The sequence below is a fragment of the Ambystoma mexicanum genome, chromosome 12, assembly GCF_040938575.1.
Source record: "Ambystoma mexicanum isolate Mex_15411 chromosome 12, UKY_AmexF1_1, whole genome shotgun sequence".
NCBI lineage: Eukaryota > Metazoa > Chordata > Amphibia > Caudata > Ambystomatidae > Ambystoma > Ambystoma mexicanum.
In genome coordinates this window covers 668,147,676-668,174,056 of record NC_090936.1, presented here as the reverse complement: position 1 = coordinate 668,174,056, position 26,381 = coordinate 668,147,676, and the positions used below count along the sequence as shown (strand labels likewise).

General features: G+C 54.3%; 1 protein-coding gene across 50 annotated transcripts in view; it reads left to right on the top strand.

Moving 5' to 3' along the window:
* LOC138513982 (mucin-19) overlaps window positions 1–26,381 on the top strand; it is a 1,848,798-nt gene that overhangs the window by 800,787 nt on the left and 1,021,630 nt on the right. For all 50 annotated transcript variants that reach the window (XM_069629210.1, XM_069629207.1, XM_069629194.1 and 47 more), the window contains exon 41: window positions 20,564–20,616. In XM_069629210.1, coding sequence (XP_069485311.1) covers window positions 20,564–20,616 — 53 coding nt within the window. The remainder of the gene's footprint in view (window positions 1–20,563; window positions 20,617–26,381) is intronic.

Below are 26,381 nucleotides of genomic sequence, written 5' to 3'. Positions count from 1 at the left end.
CTGAGAGGAAATAGCGGGCTTCCTGTTCCTCCTCTGACAAACTGGCCTGCCGCCTGCTCCAAAGGCAATACCGGCTCTCTGTCCGCACCAAGAAGAGATCCCACATCCAAGTCTGTGTCTCCACGGCATCTAACAACACGGCCGAACTCTTTGAAATCTGCAAGGAGCTGGCCAATCCTGCTGCAGTCTCTACCTCTCCTGTCCCCTCCCAGGCCCTCTGGACAGCCCTGGTTTCTCATTTCATCTCCAAACCTCAGGACATCCTGTCCTCTCTCTAGTCCTCTCCCCCTCCTCCTTCTACTCCCTGCTCTAGCCGTTCTTTGGCCACCTTTGCTCCCTCCTGCTCTGACTTTCCTCTGTTCTCCTTAGATGAGGTTTCTAGACAAGTCCAATCTATGAAGGTCTCGTCAAAACAGGTTCACCCCTGTTCCTCCAAAACCATCAAGGACTACATTGACACCCTGGCTCCTGCTCTGGCTGATTTCTGCAACTACTCCTTCACCACTGGAGTCTTCCCCTCCCGCCTGAAGAACTCCATTGTGCACCCTCTTCGTAAGAAACCCTCTGCTGACACTTCCTGCCCGGCTAGCTATGGTCCAATCTCCATCGCTCCTTTCCTGGGCAAACTCCTGGTCATCTCCCAGCTTAATCTTCACTCTGAATCTGTTGGTTGCCTCCATGACCATCAGTCTAGCTTCAGAGCCGCCAGAAGTATGGAAACTGCTCTCCCAAACATCTGTGAAGACCTGCTCTCCAACCTTGATTCCAACACCTCCTGTGTCCTCATCTTACTTGATCTCTTTTCTGCCTTTGACACAGTCAACCATGACATCCTGCTCAACCGTCTGTGATAACCTGGGTATCACCGATCAAGCCCTGGTTTGGATGACCTCCTTCCTCTCCGATCGACCCTGACAGGTTCAACATGGGTCCTTCCTCTCCTCTATCTCCATCTCTACCCATGGTGTTCCCCAGGGGTCTAACCTCTCTACCTGACTCTTCAACCAATACCTGGCACTCCTTGTCCACCGCATTGTTTCTCTCTGCCCCAACTTTCAGTGCTATGCGCATGACGCTCAACTCATTTTCAGACTCCCTTCTGCCACCTCTTCTCCTTCTCTCATCTCTGATTGTCTGTCCGCCATCCAGGAGTGGTGTGCCGCCAATGATCTTTGCCTTAATGTCAGTAAGAGTGAGATTCTTCTCATTGTCACACCTGCTCCCTCCTTTCCTGTCTCTCTCTGGCCGGCCTCTCTTGGCCTTTTCCTGCTCCCACCTATGAGGCTAAAAACCTCTGATTCATCTTCAACTCCACAATTTCCTTCTCTCCTCACATCTGTGACGTCTCTAAGAAGTCACACTACCAGCTGCACCACCTCAGAGGTATTCTTCCTTTCCTCTCCTTCCCCAGAATCTCACTGTCTCCCGAGCTCTGGTTCTCTCTAGGCTGGACTACTGCAACAGCCTCTTTCTTAATATGCCTGCCTCTACTCTCTACTCTCTGCCCTCTGCAACTCATCCAATAGAGGACTTCAAGACTTGTCCTTGGCCTCAAGCCCAGGGATCATATTTCTCCAGGACTGAAATCTCTGCACTGGCTCCCAGTGGTGGCAAGGATTACGTTCAAAACCCTCTGCATTGTCCACAAGGCCTTCCGGGGCCTGGAGCCTCAAAACTTTCAACTCTCTCTTCCTAAATATCTTCCATCTCGAGCTCTTCGCTCATCTGTCTCTAACTCCCTCATTGTTAGTCGCTTATCCAAGCAGCGGGTTGGTGGTAGATCTCTTTCTTCTGCTGGGGGCCTCCCTTTGGAACAGCCTCCCTGCCTTTCTGAAACTTAAGGAGAACCATCTCCGGTTCAGGAAGCACCTCAAAACCTTCCTCTTTGCTTCTGCTTTCTCTCCTTCTCTCCCCTGCTGATCTCCTAGCTGAATCTGAACTGCACTGGTTACCTGGCTACCCTCTGATCTCGGGCCCAGGTCCCCTCCTGGCAACCCTTGCACTGGGGGACTATTTCTGTATCCCTACAGCCCCTACTAGACACCTGATGTCTGCACTTACCCGTGCACTTGCCGGCAGCTGTCTGCACTTTTATTTATTGTCTTGATTTATTGTCTTTATTTATTTTACTGTTATCTTATGTACTGTACCTCCCCCTCCCCTTTCCCCCCGAACTTTTCCCCTTCCCCCCTCCCCTGCACTTGCACAATCTCAATTTCACCTGGCCTAGTAGGATCGCTGTCTCAGTCTTCCTTTTGTTTCCCCTCCCTTGCCTTGTTGCACCTTGAAATACTTGTGTATAGCCCCGTTATAAATGCCATATCATATCATATCATATCATATCAGAGATGTTACATCAGCCCCCTTTCCCCTGGTAGCAACAGTTATTCCCAAAGAAACCTTTACTTTAATTTCTTTTGACCGAGGGCAATACTTCAACTTTGGGCTTCAGGTAATGCCTGTTTGTTCTCTTCGGTTCACAATAGTGAGGTTTAAAACTTGGTTTTACAGGATACAATGTTATTGTGGCTTTACGCAGGCTTCTTCTTTGCCTTAGAGTCACTTTTAGGTGCACACGATCATTATTAACGTTGTTAAATCTTTTTTATAATTTAAGATATTTGAAACTTCCTTGTGCAACATATTTATCTATACGCGAGTGCTACAACTGTTGCACTCCATTGTCTGACATGCTCTGGTCACCTTCCTTCAATTTCACTCCCTCAGGAGTAAAATGGAAGTGGTTTCAGTTGCCTGCCTGCAATGGGTATCAGGTAATAATGTTCCCATACACAATGTTGCCAGAAAAGCCATTGGCAACATTATATAGGTGACATTATGTATGGGACGAGTTGCTGGGATGTCCCCTTGTAAAAAAAATTAAAATAAAGTGGGTGTCTCTGCAAAAAACTGTGAAATTTTTGCCAGGAGACGTTTTTGCAGGGACATAATTACATGTAACCCTGCAATGCCTGAAGGCTTGTAAATGCGCAGAAACACTCACTGTCACAGGCTACAGGACATCTACTATGGGTGTTTTCTCGACCAGGCACATTTTTCTCAGCAAACTGCCTTCGGTACTACTGCACAGACACAGAGTTTGGCTCACCACAACACAAAGCGCTGCAATCAGGTTCACATGGGGGAAAGCTTTCAAACCTCACACTTACCGCTGTGCAACCTCTGCAATCCAGACTTTGCGGGAAAAGGACCAACCTAGGACTGTTAACTGGAGTAAGCTGATGGAAAATCCCAGAATCCTTTCTTTCCTCCCACTTTTTTGGATTCTGACAGCAATGTGCTTTCCTCTGCCACTTTCTTCTGCCCCAGCAATTACTTCTGCTGTTACAGCTGCTACTGCTTTTCAAACCACGACCATCTCTAATGGCTTGCATCTGGGAGAGCTTTTTAAGCATCTCAGCCTCCCTCAGGTGTTTGCTGTTAAGCCTAATTGCCTGACCTTTTGACCTGCACTGGTCTTCATCCCTCTTCTTTGTCCCAGTACTCTTGGGATTATGGGATTTGGAGTCCCAAGAAACACAATTAGTTCTACCTAGTAATTTACTACTTTGAACTTTACAACTTTTTTGTTTATACATTTAAAAAATGCTTTATCATGTATTGTCACATAAGGGGAATGCAGTTCATTTATGCCACGATTTACAGTTTTCCTTTCTCTATACCTTAAGGAGCAATGGGGATGTTTAGCAATCTAAGGGCCAGCGGGTTCCTCATTAAGTGGGATGTTTAAAGATGTTGCACCCACTTTGCCCATATTTCTAAACTTAACATGGAGTTCAGATACATTATAATGTCAATAAGCCACTGTCTAATTTGGTATACTCCCGTTCAAAGGAGAATACTGTCAGGCCGATTCATGGAATAATTAGCGCGGCGCAAGTGGGCAAAAACGTGCGAATCGCAGTGGAATAGCGAAAATCGCAGTGCAAGTGCGAAAATCGCACGAAAAGCAGCGCACGTCGATTCATGGAAGGCCGTGCGCGAGAAAACCAGCGGATGTGCGATAAAAAAGTGCGCGGCGCACGTTGGCACACAGGCCATCTAACAGCGTGCGCCAGGTCACAGCGAAAATCGCACAGGCCACAGCGGAATTCGCACATAGCGCGGCGCACGCAACAAAAGTAGGCGGAACACGGGCGTAACACTCGGAATGGGGAACAACTTGCCAAAACGTGGGCGTCACGGGGGAAGTACAGGGCACAAGTGTGCGGAACGCCCACACGCTCGCCTACAACACGTATTCATGGAATAGAATAGGGGAAAAAAGCGCACGCTCAAACCAGCGCACAGGCACAAACACGACCGCCACAAGAAAGCAGGCGGTAGCGTCTCTGCGGCTGTAAGAAATGTGTGCCAAAAGGTGCGCCAACAAATAGCACCTATATACTGCCATGATGAATGTCCCATACTGTGGCCCTCCAGGAAAAATGACGTGCAAAGGGGTACCCACAAACACGGACACCCGCTGACAAAAAATACGTGTGCGTGTATACCGGGGTGCGCGGGAAGTCTCACACGCGATTTCAGCAGGGTACGTGCATCACAGGGGTTCGCGTGAAGTCATTCACGCGATCGGGCCTGGGGGAGCGGGCTATGTGTATTTCAGGGGTTCGCGTGAAGTTTCTCACGCGATCGGGCCTGGGGGAGCGTGCTACGTGTATTTCAGGGGTTCGCGTGAAGTTTCACACGCGATCGGGCCTGGGGGAGCGGGCTACGTGTATTACAGGGGTTCGCGTGAAGTTCCTCATGCGATCGGGCCTGGGGGAGCGGGCTACGTGTATTCCAGGGGTGTGTGAGAAGTTCCACACGCGAATAGCCTGGGCGCGTGTATTTCAGGGGTGCACGGGAAGTTCCACACGCGAATAGCCTGGGCGCCTGTATTTGAGGGGTGCGCGGGAAGTTCCACACGCAAATAGCCTGGGCGCGTGTATTTGAGGGGTGCGCGGGAAGTTCCACACGCGAATAGCCTGGGCGCGTGTATTTCAGGGGTGCGCGTGAAGTCATTCACGCGATCGGGCCTAGGGGAGCGGGCTACGTGTATTTCAGGGGTTCGCGTGAAGTTTCTCACGCGATCGGGCCTGGGTGAGCGTGCTACGTGTATTTCAGGGGTTCGCGTGAAGTTTCACAAGCGATCGGGCCTGGGGGAGCGGGCTACGTGTATTTCAGGGGTGCGCGGGAAGTTCCACACGCGAATAGCCTGTGCGCGTGTATTTCAGGGGTGCGCGGGAAGTTTTACACGCGAATAGCCTGGGCGCGTGTATTTCAGGGGTGCGCAGGAAGTTCCACACGCGAATAGCCTGTGCGCGTGTATTTCAGGGGTGCGCGGGAAGTTTTACACGCGATTTCTGCACGGTACGTGTATTTCAGGGGTGCCGGGGAGTCCCACATGTGATTTGACAGTGTGGGTCCTCCCAGGTGTACCCTGTACACCCTCCACGGCCCCTGCAGGCAGCCCACACCACAGGGGACTACCCTGCATCCCTGGTCATGTCCCGCAGGCAGCCCACCAAACATGGGCATGCCCCCCAGCAAAGGCACATGTCTCCTTGAACTAATGAACACCAACTCATGTCCCCTTGCACCCCCACCCCCCAGCACTGTGGGGCACCTGCCAGCAGGCCCCCACCCATGTCCAACTCATGTCCCCCACCACCCCCACCCCCCAGCACTGTGGGGCACCTGCCAGCAGGCCCCCACCCATGTCCAACTCATGTCTCCCACCACCCCCACCCCCCAGCCACCAGGGTCACCCTCCACCAGGCCCCCACCCATGTCACCCACCACCCCCACCCCCCAGCAGTGCAGGGGCACCCTCCACCAGGCCCCCACTCATGTCACCCACCACCCACACCCCCCAGCCACCAGGGTCACCCTCCACCAGGCCCCCACTCATGTCTCCCACCACCCCCACACCCCAGCAGTGCAGGGGCACCCTCCACCAGGCACCCACCCATGTCTCCCACCACCCCCACACCCCAGCAGTGCAGGGGCACCCTCCACCAGGCACCCACCCATGTCTCCCACCACCCCCACCCCCCTGCCACCATGGGCAGCCCCCACCAGGCCCCCACTCATGTCTCCCACCACCCCCACCCCCCTGCCACCATGGGCAGCCCCCACCAGGCCCCCACTCATGTCTCCCACCACCCCCACACTCCAGCAGTGCAGGGGCACCCTCCACCAGGCCCCCACTCATGTCTCCCACCACCCCCACACCCCAGCAGTGCAGGGGCAGCCTCCACCAGGCCCCCACGCATGTCACCCACCACCCCCACCCCCCATCCACCAGGGTCACCCTCCACCAGGCCCCCACTCATGTCTCCCACCACCCCCACACTCCAGCAGTGCAGGGGCACCCTCCACCAGGCCCCCACTCATGTCTCCCACCACCCCCACACCTCAGCAGTGCAGGGGCACCCTCCACCAGGCCCCCACTCATGTCACCCACCACCCCCACCCCCCAGCCACCAGGGTCACCCTCCACCAGGCCCCCACTCATGTCACCCACCACCCCCACCCCCCAGCCACCAGGGTCACCCTCCACCAGGCCCCCACTCATGTCTCCCACCACCCCCACACCCCAGCAGTGCAGGGGCAGCCTCCACCAGGCCCCCACTCATGTCTCCCACCACCCCCACACCCCAGCAGTGCAGGGGCAGCCTCCACCAGGCCCCCACGTATGTCACCCACCACCCCCACCCCCCAGCCACCAGGGTCACCCTCCACCATGCCCCCACTCATGTCACCCACCACCCCCACACCCCAGCAGTGCAGGGGCAGCCTCCACCAGGCCCCGACTCATGTCTCCCACCACCCCCACACCCCAGCAGTGCAGGGGCAGCCTCCACCAGGCCCCCACTCATGTCACCCACCACCCCCACCCCCCAGCCACTAGGGTCACCCTCCACCAGGCCCCCACTCATGTCTCCCACCACCCCCACCCCCCAGCCACCAGGGTCACCCTCCACCAGGCCCCCACCCATGCCTCCCACCACCCCCACCCCCCAGCCACCAGGGTCACACTCCACCAGGCCCCCACTCATGTCACCCACCACCCCCACCCCCCAGCCACCAGGGTCACCCTCCACCAGGCCCCCACTCATGTCACCCACCACCCCCACCCCCCAGCCACCAGGGTCACCCTCCACCAGGCCCCCACTCATGTCTCCCACCACCCCCACACCCCAGCAGTGCAGGGGCAGCCTCCACCAGGCCCCCACTCATGTCTCCCACCACCCCCACACCCCAGCAGTGCAGGGGCAGCGTCCACCAGGCCCCCACTCATGTCACCCACCACCCCCACCCCCCAGCCACCAGGGTCACCCTCCACCAGGCCCCCACTCATGTCTCCCACCACCCCCCACACCCCAGCAGTGCAGGGGCACCCTCCACCAGGCACCCACACATGTCCCCCTGCCCCCAGGTCCTGACGATACTCAATCATGGCAGTAATGGCCAGCATATCCAGCACAAACACCCAGGCAAGGATTGCATCCACCCACATAGTGAATGCAATTACATGATACAACCCCAATGGCAAGTCTGTAAATGAACACATGTCCGTCACACACACATACACAATGGGTGCAAGTGAATGTCAAAACCCATATCATGACATGTATGAAACCAATGAGAAAATACCACAAGTGAAAGTTAAAAAAACATGTATTAAAGATGAAAAATAAGTAAAAAATTCAAACATACAACAATGGGGATAACAAAATAAATGGTCCATGTCCGAGAACAAATGTAAAAAAAAAAAAACAAAGTAATCCAAAAACAAATTTTGTCCAAAGCAAAATCATGTGGAAGTAAAATAATGAAAAACCATTTCCTCATGGTGAACACTATAATTAATAAAAAAAATGTTTCTTCAATAAGCAAACTATATACACGAAAATTCCAGGGTCCATGAGCCCAACACCATAAATGAAACCTACTACTACCTAATGAAAATAATATATACAAAGAAGTGGCCATTGTCCGAGCGGTCCAAAAATAAAAAAATTAATAAAGGAAACCTAACACTAACTAACTAAATAACTATATACAAAGGCAGCGGGCAAGTCCTGCGGCTCACTCGGTGATGTTGCTGGCCAGGGCATCATCGAACTCCATATCGATGTCCTGGAGGCGGGACTCTGTCCTGGCCCCGAGGTCTCGCAGGGATAACCCCATGTCCAGCTCAAACTCCCTGCGAGCTTCCTCGAGGCACTCAGCCCGCCTCAACGCCCGACGCATGGAGAACTCCGCCCTGACCATGGTGAGCCGCTCCTCTTCCGCCCGCTGCCGCTCCGCACCTATCCGCTGGACCAACTTCTCCCACACGGAAGACACCACCATCCCAGGGTTGCCCTGCCCTCCGGCCGATGCCTGCCCCTCTGATCTTGAAGGCCCCGAGCCATGATGCCTCCCACGTCGAGCCTGCTGCTGCCTCCGACGCCACTGCCTCTGCCAGCACGACGGCATCCAGGCTGATGGAAACCACCGACGCCGTCGTGCACGTGCCCTGCCCGATGATGCTGTCACATCTTCCATCTGCTGGGGTCCAGTTGCTGTGTTGTCCACCCCTGCTGGACCTCCGACTCCCAACTGTGGCAGGGATGGGATCCCCACCGAGCTGGCTGCATTGGTCGGGGCAGGTCCACAGGGGGCCCTGGTGGCATCTGGGCCGGAAGACGGCAAGGAGAACGACTGGTGTATAGCCTGCACAGAGGAGGAGAGGGCCACCAGATTGGACAACACATGCAGGAAACCCCCGAACATGGCCGATCCCAATTGGGCCACGTCGGCACGGTGCACTTCGTGATGACGTGCGTCCTCCTCCCGGGAAGCACGCACGGCATCACGAATCACAGCCGTGCACATCGCGACCCCAAACAGGACCTTCTCCACACGGCCAGGAGTTCCCACGTCCGCAGGTGGAGTGGAGTCAGGTGACATGGACATCCCCTCTACCTGCAGACGGGCCTGGGACGGGGCATCCCTGCTGGTGCATGGTGGTGCACTCACAGGGTCAGGGACAGCGACATGCACAGGCCCCTCCACGGTGACCTGTGCTGCCTCCTGCCCCTGGCCCTGGACTGCACCACTTGCACCAGCAGGGATGCCCCCACCAGGCCCCATGTGTGCCCCAGTGGCGGCCTCCTCCTCCTCTGTGCAAACCACCAACCTGGATGGCTCGTCACCGTCTCCCACCATAGCAGGCCCCTGTGGGGGCTCACCCACCCCTTCCGCTGCAGCCGTGGGGGCATCCCCGCCGCCTTGCTCCACAGCGCCGTCTCCGCCCTCTTCTTCACTAGCCGCTGCGTAGAGGGAGACAAAGAACACAAGCATCAGGGCACTGTACAATGGTCCCCTAGATAGGAAGCAATAGCAGATGAGCACCACTGTCAAAGTACACTTCCATCATGTCCCTCCACAACACATGGGTCAGTCCAGGCAAAACACACACAGTAACAGGCATGGTGCATGCCATGGACATTTCCATGCATGTCCAATGGACTCTTGAAACATTCAATGATATGTAACTCACATGCATCATGGCTCATGCCTATCACATGCACACACTTCACCTCAGTCACATCCATCTGGCCCCAAACACACCAAACACAGCGGATACAAGGGTAATTTGGCTGCTTCACTGAATCTGTGCATTGTCACACACATGTGTCATGCATCCATGGCATGCACAAGTCACAGACACGCAGGTCAGGCACACAGACATGGCTACCATATATGTACCTGGCATCAGCACCCATCCCTCACCCCCACCCATATCCAGGTACAGAGATTGGCATGCTCTCATGTTCAAAATCTGCATAGGGCTCCCCATGCAGCATTTGAACACATGCAACAACCATGTGGGTCACACATCACTGGTCGCACATGCATTACCATGATGTCCCTGCACACATACATGCATACATGGCCTATGGCACACATACAGGCAAGTATCATAGAACCAGCACACCGCAACATGCCCTGTCTCACACAGTAATGCTTGGACACTTACCGCTCAACTCCAGACGGGCCTCCCTCTCAAGGATCTGGGCGTGGAGCGCTGGGCGTACGCGTTCCAGGACCCTCATCTGGATGGAACTCATGCGGCCCCGGCCACCCTCCACGAGGCGCCGGCCCTTCACAAGGGTCCTGGACCTCAAGTCCTCCCAGCGCTTCTTGATCTTCAGGACGTTGTGGGTTGCCACCCCCTCCGCGTTGATGGCAACCACACAGTCGGCCCAGATCCTCTCCCGTCCTTCCTTGCTGGCGCGGGACGATCCAAAGAGGGCATCATACTGCCCCAGGACATGCTCCACCAGGACACCAACTTCGTTGTCAGTGAAGCTGGTGCCCCTCTGCCCCTCTGGCCTGGGGTTGCCACTGGTGCCAGATGTGGAAGTGCCCGACATGGCAACCCCAGAGGCAGGTGTGGGTGGGCAACTGGGTCCTGGGGCCGGACTGTGTAGCCGTGTCTGGGGCATCAGCCAGTGCCGGACGAGCACTCTTCCTCTTCCGCTTGGAAGGTGGTGGTGATCCTGAGTGTCCTGCGCCGCTCTGGACACTAGGGGCAGGAGCCCTGGTGGACTCTGTATCAGGAGTGTGGGATTGCACACTCAGCATGGGAGTTGGTGCAGGCATTGGCTCTAGTGTGATGGTGTCAGGGGGAATGTCAGCAGCATGGACTAGGACCGACACTGTCCTGGCTGGGTGTGTGAGGGCTGGGGTGGATGGAGCCGCAGCTGCCCCTGCAGCCTCTCCGCCCTGCCTCCTTGGTGCAGCAGATGACCTTGCTGGCCCAGATGCACGTGGCATGGTGACATCAACGTGCACCAGCGCACGTGTCATAGGCCTGCTGACCTGGAAGTCAGCCATGGAGTCAGCCAGATCTGGTGCCACAATGGGCTGGTCCAACAAGGGCTGAGCATGGATGGTGTCAGCCACATCAGCCTCAACGGGAGGGGGGGGATTATGGGTGCCCTTGACTGGTCCTCCACACATGGGGGGACAGGCTCACCCTGCAAGTAACGACCACGTCCCCTACCGGATCCACCACGGCCACCACTTGTGGCTCTTCCACCTTTGCCACCCTTACGGAATCCTCGCCTCCCAGCCATGGCACTGATGTAAATGTGCGTATGGGAGTGGCTGGAAACTATTGTCCTGGGCAATAGGGGGTCAAAGGGGTTGGGTACCAGATGGTAACTGTACCCTAGTGCTCTTGCAAGGCTGATTGTAACCCCTGGGGAAAGATGACGGGTCACGCTACGCACAGGAGCCCCAAAAAAGGGAGATGACGTGCACGCAACCCCTCCTAGACCACGTGTGCAGAAAGTAAAACCTGCACTACGCTGTGGCACCCAGTAACACAAGAATGAACATATGCGTGTCACACGCAGCCTAGAATGACCTCTGAAGGGGTAGGCTACACACGGGGCAAGCACAGATGTTAGATACGTGCGTGACTCACCGTCTGCCTGGTAAACGAGCGTGTAAAAGGAGCACGTTTGGTTGGCAACACCCCCGCCAAAAGAAGATTTGTACGCTGTCTGAGGAGACAGGACAACAGTAGAAGGGAACACTGTTTGAGGGAACAGGCCCAGGTAAACCAGTAAAAGCGAAAAAAGAGAAAAAGCTGTCAGAGGTAACAGGGAATACGAACTTGAAACGCTGTGAAGTAAATCGCGTGTGAAACGACAAGAAGTACAGAATTCACCCACTCGCTCTCCACGAAAAGCACGTACAAGGAAAACGTGTTCTACACATACCTTTTATACAGGGCCACACGTCCAGCGTCACTTACGCGGCGTGTACGCGCTAGGGCCATTTCCACCAATTACACGCTTTGTCACTTCTGCGTGTAGGGACATTTCCACCAATTACACGCTTTGTCACTTCTGCGTGTAGGGCCATTTCCACCAATCACACGCGATGAGACTCTGACGTGCAGTCTTTCCACGTGTGCTCTGTCATCACGTGCTGTGTGGGAAACACCCGTGCGGGTCACGTCACAGACGCGCTTGCGCGCTGAGGGCCTTTGGTCCAATAGAATCGCGTATGCGTGCTGACGCGCTTACGTGCTAAAGGCCTTTCCTCGATTTTCACGCTGATGTGCAGGATTTTCACGTGCCAAATCACTCCGTACCAAGCTGGCCACGCGTAAGCACACGGAAGACCACGCTCCTGCCCAGAAGGCCGAACTACTGCCCCCCAGAGCCTCGAGCACGCTCCCACCTACCATCTGCTGCTGCCTGACTGCCTGCTGCCCACGTGCACTGCCATTTGCTGCCTGCACATCAGCCAGGGGTGCTGTTGCTGTGACCACCCCTTCTGGAACCGAAGACTCCCGACTGGGATTCCATCGCTCCACAGCCCAGCCCCAGGACCCAGTTGCCCACCCACTCCTTCCTCTGGGGTTGTCATGTCGGGGCAAACACCATCTGGGACCACTGACAACCCCCGGCCAGAGAGGCAGAGGGGCACCAGCTTCAGTGCCACCGAAGTTTGTGTCCTGGTGGAGCAAGTCCTGGGGCAGTATGATGCCCTCTTCGGAAGTTCCCGCGCCGACAAGGAAGGACGGACTCGGATCTGGACTGACATCGTGACTGCCATCAACGCGGAGGGGGTGGCAGTCCGGGACTTACAACATGTCAGGAAGCGCTGGGAGGACTTCAGGTCCAGGACCCTGAACAAGGCCCGGCGCCTCTTGAAGGCAGTGGATGCCAAGGGGCGCCGGGGCCACTTGTCGGAAGAACAGATGGGGGTCCTGGAACGCATATCCCCAGCGTTCCACGTCCAGGTCCTGGAGAAGCAGACCCGTCTGGAGTCGAGCGGTGAGTGTACATGCATCCTGATTGTGAGCAGTGCGTGTGGTGATTATTCGGTATTGTGCAGGTTGCACATCTGTTTGTATGGGGTCGAGTATGGGTGGGGGTGTACATGGCCATGGGGCTGACACATGCGAGGGCTGTAATGTGTGAGACATGGATGGTGCTTGTGTGTGTAGGCTTGCATGGCAAATGCAGTTGTGCGTGCACACATGTTTGTATGTATGTGTATGTAAGTAGACATGTCCGTGATGTCACGCATGTATGTTGTTTTGGGCTGCATGTATGAGGACTGTGTACATGTGCATGTGTGTGTATTTGACAAGGGTGCAACAGTGATGCAACATGGATGCATGTGACTGCGGTATGTGTAAGCCTGATTGGCAGATGTGACATGGATGCCCGTCTGAACAGTGCGACACTTGGCAGAGGTGTACACATGCATGCAAGTGTGGTGGTGTGTGTACATGTGTGGTGCACTTCCTGTGTTGCATGTGATGTCTGGGTCACCTTTGGCTGCTCATGCTGTTGTATGTGTATGGATGGTGGTGGCAGTTGCGATATGGCTGTGGTATGGCTCATGTGTGCGAGTTGCAATGACATGTGTGTTGGGGATTGTGATGACATGTCTGAGGTTTGCCAATGCCACTCATGTGCAACTGTCATGTGTGTATGTGTCCATTGTACAGTGCCCTGATGCCTGTGTTTTGTTTCTCCCTGTCTGCAGCGTCAACTGATGAAGAGGGCGGAGAAGGTGCTGTGGAGCACAGCGGCGGGGATCCGACCGCCAGCCGGAGACGCAAGGCCCGGCTCCCCTCCCGTGTTGTCATCTCGTCGGGGAGTGAGGAGTCCGGTGCCGCATCCCAGGCCGCAGCTGCCGGGGGGAGGTCAAAGAGGCGGAGGTTGGAGTTGGACTCCTCGGCAGCAGAAGGGGCAGCTGGGACCCCACAGGGCCCAACAGGGGAAGATGGCACGGAGTCATCCAGGTTGGTGGGGGGTCTGGTGGAGGAGGAGGCCGTGCAAGCACCAGAGACAGGGTCTGGAGGTGGGGATCCCACTGGTGCTAGTGGTGCAGTCCAGGACCAGGGACAGGAGGCAGCACAGGCCGCCGCGGAGGTGCCTGTGTGCAATCCTGTCCCCGATCCTGTCCCTGCATCATCTTGCACCAGCAGGGATGCCTACGTCCAGACCCGTTTCCAGGCAGGGGATGAGCTGACGTCAACTGGCCATCCTCTGCCTGCGGACGTGGCTATCCAGGTCCGGGTTGAGCCTGTCCTGGCTGGTGTGGCGTTGCGTCAACGGGCCATGCGAGGTGACCTGCAGTCTTTTCATGGAGAGACTGCACGTCATCTCGAATGGCTCGTTGACCACGTCAGCCTGCTGGGACAGGTCACCCAGACCGGATTCCTCCGTCTGATGGGGCTTGTTCCGACCCCCTCCTCAACTGGACCCCCTACGCGCCAGTCGTCCTCTGTGCCATCTTCCCACCCATCAGTCACCTGGGTGCCCTGTGGAGCTGCCTCTGACAGAGCGGCCAGGCTGGTGGAGGAGACATCCCTGCCTTAGTCGGGAGTCGGACGTCCAGCAGGGGTGGCCACATCAACAACTGCACCCCAGCCGGCGGAGGATGTGCAGGCAGCAGGAGGCAGTGCACGGGCAGAGGCAGAGCAGCAGCAGCAACATGGTGGGAGCCATGAAGGCTCGGGGCCTTCGACATCGGAGGGGCAGGCATCGGCAGGAGGGCAGGAGGACCCAGGACAGAGAGTGTCTTCCGTGTGGCAGCGGTTGGGCCACGCCATAGGTGCGGAGCGGCGGCGGGCGGAAGAGGCGCGGCTCACAATGGTCAGGGCGGAGAACTCCATGCGGAGGGCCCTGAGGCGGGCCGAGTGCCTCGAGGCAATCCGCAGGGGGTTGGAGGAGGACACGGCGTCGTCCCTGCGGACCCTCGGGGCCATGGAACTGGACCGCCTCCGGGACATCGAACAGGAGTTCGATGATGCCCTGGCCCGGAACACCACGGAGTGAGCCGCTGGACTTGCCCGCCGCCTTTGTATATAGTTCTTTAGTTTTAGGTTTCCTTTGTTTTTTCTTATGATTTGGAGTCGACGGACACTGCTCCACTTTTTGTATATAGTTGATATTTAGGTAGGTTTTTTAGGAGGTTTCCTTAGTTCAGTTGTGATGATGGACCCTTGTTATTTTTGTACATAGTTCTTTGTTGCATGGAGAGTTTTTACATTTCACTTTGGACAAAATTTTTTGGATTTGATTTTCTACTTTTGTGTTTTTATGCGGACATGCAGCTTATTTTTTCACATTTACATTGTAGTTAGTTTTCTTTCTTTAGCATTCATATTTTTGTCCAATACATTTTTTTTTCCATTGTTCACTGTGTGGTTTCATCTCATTGGTTTCATGCATGTCATGTTGTGTGTTTTCCCATTCAATTGGAAAATATGTGTGTGACGGACATGGGTTCATTTGCTTCATGAACATTGGGGGTGTAACATGTGTTTTAATTTCCATGTGGGTGAATGGGTTACTTGGTAGGGCTTTTTGCCTGTGGAGGCTGACCATTACGCACATGATTGGGGATTGTGAGGACCTGGTGGGGGCTGCACATGGTGGCAGGGGGGTGGGGGTGGTGGGAGACATGAGTGGGGGCCTGGTGACCCTGCACTGCTGGGGGGTGGGGGTGGTGGGAGACATGAATGGGGGCCTGGTGGGGGCTGCCCATGGTGGCCCTGCACTGCTGGGGGGTGGGGGTGGTGGGAGACATGAGTGGGGGCCCGGTGGGGGCTGCCCATTGTGGCAGGGGGGTGGGGGTGGTGGGAGACATGAGTGGGGGCCTGGTGGAGGCTGCCCCTGCACTGCTGGGGGGTGGGGGTGGTGGGAGACATGAGTGGGAGCCTGGTGGGGGCTGCCCATGGTGGCAGGGGGGTGGGGGTGGTGGGAGACATGAGTGGGGGCCTGGTGGGGGCTGCCCATGGTGGCAGGGGGGTGGGGGTGGTGGGAGACATGAGTGGGGGCCTGGTGGAGGCTGCCCCTGCACTGCTGGGGGTTGGGGTGGTGGGAGACATGGGTGGGGGCCTGGTGGAGGGTGCCCCTGCACTGCTGGGGGGTGGGGGTGGTGGGAGACATGGGTGGGTGCCTGGTGGAGGGTGCCCCTGCACTGCTGGGGTGTGGGGGTGGTGGGAGACATGAGTGGGGGCCTGGTGGAGGGTGCCCCTGCACTGCTGGGGTGTGGGGGTGGTGGGAGACATGAGTGCGGGCCTGGTGGAGGCTGCCCCTACACTGCTGGGGGGTGGGGGTGGTGGGAGACATGGGTGGGGGCCTGGTGGAGGGTGCCCCTGCACTGCTGGGGGGTGGGGGTGGTGGGAGACATGGGTGGGTGCCTGGTGGAGGGTGCCCCTGCACTGCTGGGGTGTGGGGGTGGTGGGAGACATGAGTGGGGGCCTGGTGGAGGGTGCCCCTGCACTGCTGGGGTGTGGGGGTGGTGGGAGACATGAGTGGGGGCCTGGTGGAGGCTGCCCCTGCACTGCTGGGGGGTGGGGGTGGTGGGAGACATGAGTGGGGGCCTGGTGGAGGGTGCCCCTGGTGGCGGGGGGGTGGGGGTGATAGGGGACATGAGTGGGGGCCTGGTGGAGGCTGCCCCTGCACTGCTGGGGGGTGGGGGTCATGGATGGGGGCCTGGTGGAGGGTGCCCCTGGTGGCGGGGGGGTGGGGGTGATAGGGGACATGAGTGGGGCCTGGTGGAGGGTGCCCCTGCACTGCTGGGGGGTGGGGGTGGTGGGAGACATGAGTGGGGGCCTGGTGGAGGCTGCCCCTGCACTGCTGGGGGGTGGGGGTGGTGGGAGACATGAGTGGGGGCCTGGTGGGGGCTGCCCATGGTGGCAGGGGGGTGGGGGTGGTGGGAGACATGAGTGGGGGCCTGGTGGGGGCTGCCCATGGTGGCAGGGGGGTGGGGGTGGTGGGAAACATGGGTGGGTGCCTGGTGGAGGGTGCCCCTGCACTGCTGGGGTGTGGGGGTGGTGGGAGACATGAGTGGGGGCCTGGTGGAGGCTGCCCCTGCACTGCTGGGGGGTGGGGGTGGTGGGAGACATGAGTGGGGGCCTGGTGGAGGCTACCCCTGCACTGCTGGGGGTGGGGGTGGTGGGAGACATGGATGGGGGCCTGGTGGAGGGTGCCCCTGGTGGCGGGGGGTGGGGGTGATAGGGGACATGAGTGGGGGCCTGGTGGAGGTTGACCCTGCACTGCTGGGGGGTGGGGGTGGTGGGAGACATGAGTGGGGGCCTGGTGGGGGGTGCCCATGGTCGCAGTGGGGTGGGGGTGGTGGGAGACATGAGTGGGGGCCTGGTGGAGGCTGCCCCTGCACTGCTGGGTGTGGGGGTGGTGGGAGACATGAGTGGGTGCCTGGTGGAGGGTGCCCCTGCACTGCTGGGGTGTGGGGGTGGTGGGAGACATGAGTGGGGGCCTGGTGGAGGCTGCCCCTGCACTGCTGGGGGGTGGGGGTGGTGGGAGACATGAGTGGGGGCCTGGTGGAGGGTGCCCCTGGTGGCGGGGGGGTGGGGGTGATAGGGGACATGAGTGGGGGCCTGGTGGAGGCTGCCCCTGCACTGCTGGGGGGTGGGGGTGGTGGGAGACATGGGTGGGTGCCTGGTGGAGGCTGCCCCTGCACTGCTGGGGGGTGGGGGTGGTGGGAGACATGAGTGGGGGCCTGGTGGAGGCTGCCCCTGCACTGCTGGGGGGTGGGGGTGGTGGGAGACATGAGTGGGGGCCTGGTGGAGGGTGCCCCTGGTGGCAGGGGGGTGGGGGTGATAGGGGACATGAGTGGGGGCCTGGTGGAGGCTGCCCCTGCACTGCTGGGGGGTGGGGGTGGTGGGAGACATGGGTGGGGGCCTGGTGGAGGCTGCCCCTGCACTGCTGGGGGGTGGGGGTGGTGGGAGACATGGATGGGGGCCTGGTGGAGGGTGCCCCTGGTGGCGGGGGGGTGGGGGCGATAGGGGACATGAGTGGGGGCCTGGTGGAGGCTGCCCCTGCACTGCTGGTGGGTGGGGGTGGTGGGAGACATGGGTGGGGGCCTGGTGGAGGGTGCCCCTGCACTGCTGGGGGTGGGGGTGGTGGGAGACATGGGTGGGTGCCTGGTGGAGGGTGCCCCTGCACTGCTTGGGGGTGGGGGTGGTGGGAGACATGAGTGGGGGCCTGGTGGAGGCTGCCCTTGCACTGCTGGGGGGTGGGGGTGGTGGGAGACATGAGTGGGGGCCTGGTGGAGGGTGCCCCTGGTGGCGGGGGGGTGGGGGTGATAGGGGACATGAGTGGGGGCCTGGTGGAGGCTGCCCCTGCACTGCTGGGGGGTGGGGGTGGTGGGAGACATGGGTGGGGGCCTGGTGGAGGCTGCCCCTGCACTGCTGGGGGGTGGGGGTGGTGGGAGACATGGATGGGGGCCTGGTGGAGGGTGCCCCTGGTGGCGGGGGGGTGGGGGTGATAGGGGACATGAGTGGGGGCCTGGTGGAGGGTGCCCCTGCACTGCTGGGGGGTGGGGGTGGTGGGAGACATGGGTGGGGGCCTGGTGGAGGCTGCCCCTGCACTGCTGGGGGGTGGGGGTGCAGGGGGACATGAGCAGGTGTGCAGAGTAGTCCCCTGTTTTGTGGGCTGCCTGCAGGGGCCGTGGAGGGTGTACAGGGAACACCTGTGAGGACCCACCCAGCCTAATTGCATGTGATATTTCCCGCACACCCCTGTAATACACGTACCTGGCCAAATCGCATGTGAGAATTCCCGCGCACCCCTGTAATACACGTACCCAGCCGAATCGCGTGTAGAACTTCCCGTGTACCCCTGTAATACACGTACCCAGCCAAATCGCGTGTGATAATTCCCACGTACCCCTGTAATACAAGTACCCTGGCCAATCGCGTGTAGAACTTCCCACGCACCCCTGTAATACACGTACCAAGCCAAATCGCGTCTGATAATTCCCGCGCACCCCTGTAATACACGTACCTGGCCAAATCGCATGTGAGAATTCCCGCGCACCCCTGTAATACACGTACCCAGCCGAATCGCGTGTAGAACTTCCCGTGTACCCCTGTAATACACCTACCCAGCCAAATCGCATGTGAGAATTCCTGCGCACCCCTGTAATACACGTACCCAGCCAAATCGCGTGTGATAATTCCTGCGTACCCCTGTGATACACGTGCCCTGGCTAATCGCGTGTAAAACTTCACGCGTACCCCTGTAATACACGTACCCTGGCTAATCACGTGTATAACTTCACGCGTACCCCTGATATGCACGTTACCCGCTTTGCGTTCCTTGTTTGGCAGCCCTGTGGACTGGTCCAGGGTTAGCGCTGCCCTTTGCGATGATTTAGCGATTTTGATGGCTTTTCCTTGCGCGAGGGCGTTCTTGGGGGCGTTACTGGCGCTGCTGCAGGTTCGCTGCGATACTCTGCGCCACGGCTGGTTTGGGAGCCTAAAATCCATGAATACGCTGTGCGCGGAAATCGGTTTTAGCGCACGTTCCTTGGCGCAGACAATCGCACGCGGACACTCTGCGCCAGCCGCTTGCGACACTTTTCTGCGAAATTCTATGAATTACCCTGCGTGTCTCATCTCACAGGATCCCTTCAGCACCTTGGGCTTTGTCTCCTCCCAGGTGATCCTCCCGCAGTACATCACCTCCAAGGTTAGGATCAGGAAGTGTCTGCCTTTCCCTGAACACCTGGGAGGAGACATTAGGCAGGGGTACAGTGAGGGATCCGTAGGATTCATCACAATGGGAACTCGAATATTGAGGATAGGGAGCGATTAGGTGATGGACGGGTGAAGGAGGGAGCAGAGAGACAAGTGGACAGCCAAGACACTTACTATCTTTAATATTATGGAGGGGAAGTAGCAAGGAAAGACATAGGCTGAGAACTAGGAAGAGAAAGAATCAAGTGAATCAAGCATGGACTAGAGGTTTTAGAAATATTTAAGAAATGGGATGGGGTGGAGAGATTTTTTGTATGTTCAAATTATCTGGAATTTTGTCTTAATTTGATCGAACAGCGATTGTTCATAGCCCTATATCCCGATGTGTGGGTATACGTGAAACAGATGTTGTGGGAATTGTCGACTTTCATTCTGTTGTGTGGCGGAAGTTTCATTCTGGATTACATGCTAAACATCCTTTGTGCAATGCATGGCATGCAGCTTATACATAATGTGAAGGTGAAGGTTACAAACCTGATGAAATAGGGGAAGTCCCAATTACGGTGGCAAACGGGGATCGATTTGAGCATTGGAAGAGATTTTGCTGTGAAAAATGTTCTGTTTTGAATTTTTACTTGCCATGTTTGTGGACTGTAGCGTTCTTTATTTGCTCTTTGAAATAAAACCCATACATTTCAATTTGGAAAAAAAAGGTTGTTGTGCAATTCCTTTAGTTATCATCCAAGCATTTTACTATTAATGTAATACAACATTACAAAGGCACCAGACAGGAGGATATTGCTCATATATATATCATAATAATAATATATATAAAAAATAATAAACAAGATTATAATGAAGTGTGCACTAGTCGTGGTTAATCCAAAATAAAACAAAAAGCCCAAGTAACATGTCAATATTATGTCTGATGTATATGTATTCATGCATGTTGAATACGTGATTTAGGGAAAAGTAGAGATATCACTTCTATAATTGTGTCTTCTCAATATTTTTCAGTGAGTGCAAAAATGGAGTTATTGAGTGCCTGCTTCCAACGGGCTTGGGTGCTGGTGAGTTTAAAATATATATATATTCTATGCCATATAATAAAAGCTGAACACTAATTTAGGCATTTTATTAAGAAAGACCATGGCAAATGTTTCTGTTCAAACAGAATGTAGAGAAGGAAGTTTGTTAGAGATCATGCATTACATTATATTTATTTTTCCACTCCTGGATTTGAATTATTTTGTAGTGCTATGTTTGCTTACATGTTCCAAATGCTTTATTTTCATATTTTCTGCGCTTCCATATCTATCATGAGAAAATGTCATTTCTAGTTATTTTGCTTTCTCACAAAAAACAAACCTGTTTGCAAGAAAAGGCCCGAATTGCATATGGTTTCATTGCAAATATCAAGGAGACATTATGATGTAATAATGTATTTTTTTTATTTAGTGTATTGGGCATAATACAAACTTTAAAACTATACTCATAGTATAATAAAATAATGTAAAATAATAGACAATTAAAATTATTACAGGTGTATTTCCACATCGAAAGCGCATCAAAGTTAAAACATCATTATCAAAGCATAAACATCATGAATAGGTAGTTACCACTTGTCAAATGTAAGCCTTATTATTCAGCCAGAAAGGAAGTGACTAAGTTAATCCTTCTAAAATACACTGTACTTGTTTCCAGAAAAGATGGACAGAATTTAAACTAACCCTCGATTCGGCTGTGACCACTGTGGCCCAGAATTGATTATCTGATACGAAAACAAAAGCAAAACATTTGGGGTTCCATAGAAATGGAAGGAAAGGTGCAGTAAAGAGGAATCTTTCCTAACACTGGGGCTCAGAAATAAGTGCCAGGGCTGAGCCCTGGCAAACACCTCCACAAATTAAGCACTGAAGTAAATAGCAAAGCACGCAAGAGGCCAATATCTGGGTGTAGTCACTACTCTCAACAGACAGTAGAACATGTGTTATGGTTCATTCCCCTGTTCTTGTTAATCATTAAAGCCCACCTTTTACAACAGAGGTGTCTTCAATAGCGCTGGTGGATCTGGGCAAAGTTTGGGAGCTATGAGTGCCCTTTTTTAACCATTATTGCGCCCTAATTGAAGCCAAGATAAGTTTCAATAGATTGTTGCCTTAATAGAAAATGAATCCTCTTCTCCTCATGCTGTAGAAAAACCCTCAATGCTCACACCAGCAAAAAATACAACCCACTAGAGAAAAAGGTCCAGCACACCACTTGCAAGGAGAACAAAGTTTATTTCTACACAAATAGAAATATGCCAGCAAAGAGCTTTGCTGCCACGGAACGTTCTGGCAAATTGAGTACGTGCAACAATTTATTAAGACACACAGAGTCATTAGTCACGTAATTTGCATGGAGTACAAATCCAAATGGCTGGTTGGTGCGACCCTATACATAGGCTACCTGCTGCAGCTCTGCCTGTCCATCTTCTTCCACGCGGGCTCCTCCTCACAGGTAACAGGCACAAAGCTACAATTAATTTCTTGTCAGGCAAAGAAAAAACAATACATTCTCTATCTGTAACCTACCGTGCAGCTGGTACTGCAGACATAGGCCAAGAGGGTACTTCGAGGCCATTGCTTCTAACAGGCTACAGCACGATTCCAAACATGTTGGCGTACTCCCAGAGATCCCCACCCTCATTTTAGCTATGTTGTTTCATCCCTCCTGGCACCTCGCAACACACATCACGTGACCTGTGGTGAAGGCAACTGGTCCCTGCATTCTGATCTTTTCTGATTGATTGGGGGTCTAACAGTTTTATGATTGGTGGTCTGGGACTAGCTGGTACCTAGGAATGCCAGGGTTCTTGGGATGGGGGCATTTGAATACTATTACTTAGAGTTGAAACAGGGAAGGTCGGAGGCTCGTGCCCTCCTTCTCGTGGGATTGCGTGTAACAGAGAGCTCTCAATCTCCTTGTGGCCTTGCAGGGTGCATTCCTTCTGAGATATGAAATGTTAGCAACAGGAGACAATGGAGGGTCTATGAATCGCTGCAGCTCTAGCCATTCTCACTGATGGGCTAAAACCCATTCCCGCATTCGTACATTTTATATCTATGTGTGTGTGGCTCCGGCCTGCAGCCATGCATTAAGCGCAAAGCTGGGCCTCGATTCCAATATGGCTGCTACTATCTAAGATGGTTTTTGGTTCCCCATATACACCAGAGTGAAAAGACGTACACCACCCTCCCCACATTACGGCTCCTAGTGACACCTCCCTCCACCCTGTACCCTCACCGAGCACCTAGTGCACACTCCCAGGCCTCTGCCTCATCTGAAAGCATCCCTCCTTCCCAACAATACCTCTATATACCTTTATCAGAGCATTAGGTGGAGGGTCTTCATTGGCAATGAAATTCAGGTGGGGTGAATTTGGTCCAGCGTAGTGGTATTCTCTGTGGATGATACTGAACTGTTGCTCCCACTGGCAGCCAGCACAGTGGCTCCAGGACAGAGACGTTTGCTTGTGTCTGTTCTTTCCTAACACAAGTTGTGCAGCCTCATGTTGTACTGCTACATCCTATGCAAGGATTGCATAAGCATGTAAAGAGCATCCCCTTAGTAGTGTAACTGTGATGTATTCAGGGATGAAACTACCATGCCCCTTTGAGTAGAGACACCACATGCAAAAGCTTTATTTCATTTGTGGATTGCCCTGCTGCATGACCAGTGATAGAAAAGACAATTAATAAATGGAAAGTATGAGTTTCTGACAGTGAGCCTGGGATGAGACATGTGCCATATGCACCGGACTCATAGTGGATAGGCATGGGGAAGAGTGCCTGACGGGTGCAATGACTTCCAATAACCTGCATTTAGTCCTAACATACTGCTTTCCTTCTATGTTCGGAATTATGTAAGGTAACTGTTCAGTTTCATAACTGATTCAAAATTGACACTTTCTAGAAAAATCCAAAAGTACAATTCATTAGCTTAGTTTTCATATTGAAGTCAATGGCCCTCATTACGAGTATGGTGGTAGCCATGGAGCAATTAGCTCCATGGCTGCCTCCCATACAGTGACCATGTCCGGAATGGTGCAATGGGGACTTACCGGTCTAGTCCGACCATGACGGGACCGGCAAGTCCCCATTGCACCAACCATTCCCCATTCCCAATTGAGCTCCCTTAGGGCTCCATGGGAATGGGGAGGGTGCAAATAACAGGCTAGCGAATGGCAAGCCTGTTATTTGTGCCCTGGTCCCTTAGCGGGACACGTAAGGGATGTGTGGTCTGACCACACTTTCCTTACGGTCCCTGCCAAGGGACCTCAGAATAGGGCTGTAGGGGATTACGGCCACCGGAACAAAAGGCACATATAATAACAATGAAGAAAGAGAGAGGCAGTTGTACTAGGTCTAGTGAGCATTCAGAGTGTGCAAGTGCAGAGAGAGAGAGAGAGAGAGAGAGAAGGCATGGGGGGGTAAGTGCTAGGAGTATCACGGGTGGAATGTCTAAGGAGTAAATTGCAAGTAGCTGTTAAGTGCCTGGCACGGGCCAGTGTGCACCCAAAGGCAAGTGCTGGGAGTTGGCGGAGGCTGAAGGCTATTTGGGGGGGCAGAGCAGGACCCAGAAGGATACATAATGGCCCTGTTCACCAATATCAGTGACTGTGGGGTTTAGCAACGGAAGGAGGTGGGGAAGGAGGAGGTGAAAAGGAAAGTCTTGAGGAGCTTCCAGGATTTGATGTGATCTGGCTCAAGACAGAGAGGAAGGGAGAGGCTGTTCCAGAGGACAAGCCTGCTAAGGAAAGAGATCAGCCACCAACTTGCTGTTCAGCAAAGTGCTTGACAAATAGAGAGTTGGTGCTGGAGGAACGTAAAGATCTGGAGGGAGAGTATTTGTTGAGGCCAGTTGTAGATAGCATGGCCCCTGGCCTGAGATAGCCTTAATGATGATGTAGAGGGAATTTAATTTGACCCGTGAAGCAACTGGGAGCCAGTAGAGAGATTCTAGGGCTGGAGAGATTTGGTCCCTGGGTTTGAGGCCAATGATAAGTCTTGCAGCCCTATTCTGGATAAGCTGAAGGGGGCGCAGCGAGTAGATTAAGGAAGAGGCTGTTGAAGTAGTCCAACCTAGAGCATACCAGAGTTCTAGCAACATTGAGCTTCTGGGGGAAAGTAAGGAAAGGAAGGATTCCTTTGAGGAGGTGCAGTTGAAAGTGTTCCTTCTTGGCAAGGTCCTGGATGTGAGGGATGAAGGAAAGAGAGAAGACCAAGATAACTCCAAGGTTTCTGGCTTCAGACGAAGGAGAAGGGGGAGCCCATAGAGGGTGGCCAGAGACAGGGGAAGAAAGAGGGAGCAGGAGTCCAAATGGGAAGGATCTAAGTCTTGCTGGTGTTGAGGCAGAGATACTTGAGGGTACATCAGGACTGGGTGGCAGCTAGGTAGTCAGGAATGATGGAGGAAGTAAGGAGAGGATCAGATGGATGTTTGAAGAAGAGATTGGTGTCCTCTGCATAACATTGGAAGTAGGGGGAGATGGTGGAAATCAGGTGTGCAAGCATAGCAAGATAGATGTTAAAGAGACAGGGAGACAGGGAGAAAGGTTGGAGGCCTGCAGAATGCCACAGTTGGAGATAGAGGTGGGAGAGGAGAAAGAGCCCAGGATAACCTGGGAGGGATGTTCATTGAGGAAGGAGGTCAGCCAATCCAGTGCCTGCTCCGAAATACCAAGGGTATCATGGAGCCATTTTATGAGGATGGAGTGTTTGGCTGTATCAAATGCAGAGGAGAGATCTTGTAGATTGAGAACAGCTGGAGAGCTAGAATCAAGAGATGCAAGCAGTTCTTGACGGGTGTACAGGAGAGCAGTTTCCGTGCCTCTGGATGCTTGGAATCCAGATTGATGGTTGTCTAGGAAACCAACAAGCTCAGTGTGCTGGGGCAGTTGTGGGGAAGACCAGCTTCTCCAAGAGGTTCCCAAGGAAGGTGGTAATAGAGCTGGGGCGGTAGTTAGCTGTACATGAGGGGCCGGCTGAAGGTTTTTTCAGGAGGGGGCACACAAGAGAGTGCTTGAGGGAAGAGGGGAAGACCCAGTGGCAAAAAAGTGATGGCAGAAATCAGCAGGTACAGGGGCAAGAGAGCCAATATTGTCCTTAATAGTTCTGGAAGAACAGGGGGAAACCTGTTTGCAGAAGACCTTCATAGAGCGGACAACTCCAGTGACCTCATCAGATGCAATAGGAGAGAAGGAGGAGAGAAAGGAAGAGGCGGGTGGGAGGCTGTTAGGCAAGATGGTATGCAGTACCTTGTGGGAGATTGCACCAGCCGTGTCCTCTTGGCAATAGTTAACCTAACCTTTGGTATAAGGATGTACTACACACGTTGGTAGAGTAAGTGAGCAGCCAGGCTTTTCTCAAGAGAGGTCAATGTGAGCTTTAGGGTTGTAACACAGAGCTTCACAGTGTCAAGTATTGAAATAAACACTTACACTCCAGGTTTCTTCATTAAACAATTATTTATTCATTTAACAGACAGTTGAATAAGCCTTCTTTAGAATGGAGCAGTATATGTAACACAAAAATATACTTAAAAAATACACACTCTCAGTTTCAATAAATCAGTAGATACTCATTTGGGATGGCACACGGATACTTCTCACACCCTGAGGTGACTTAAATAACTAGTACACTATGAACATTAATATATCACTGGCACATTTAGAGCAATACTGATTTTGATGTCAAAAGGAAAAGGTTTAGGGAATAAAACAATGGTTAACAAATATTCTTAAGCAGGTAGGTACTTTTGAACCCCCAATGCAAAGTGAATTACCCTTTCC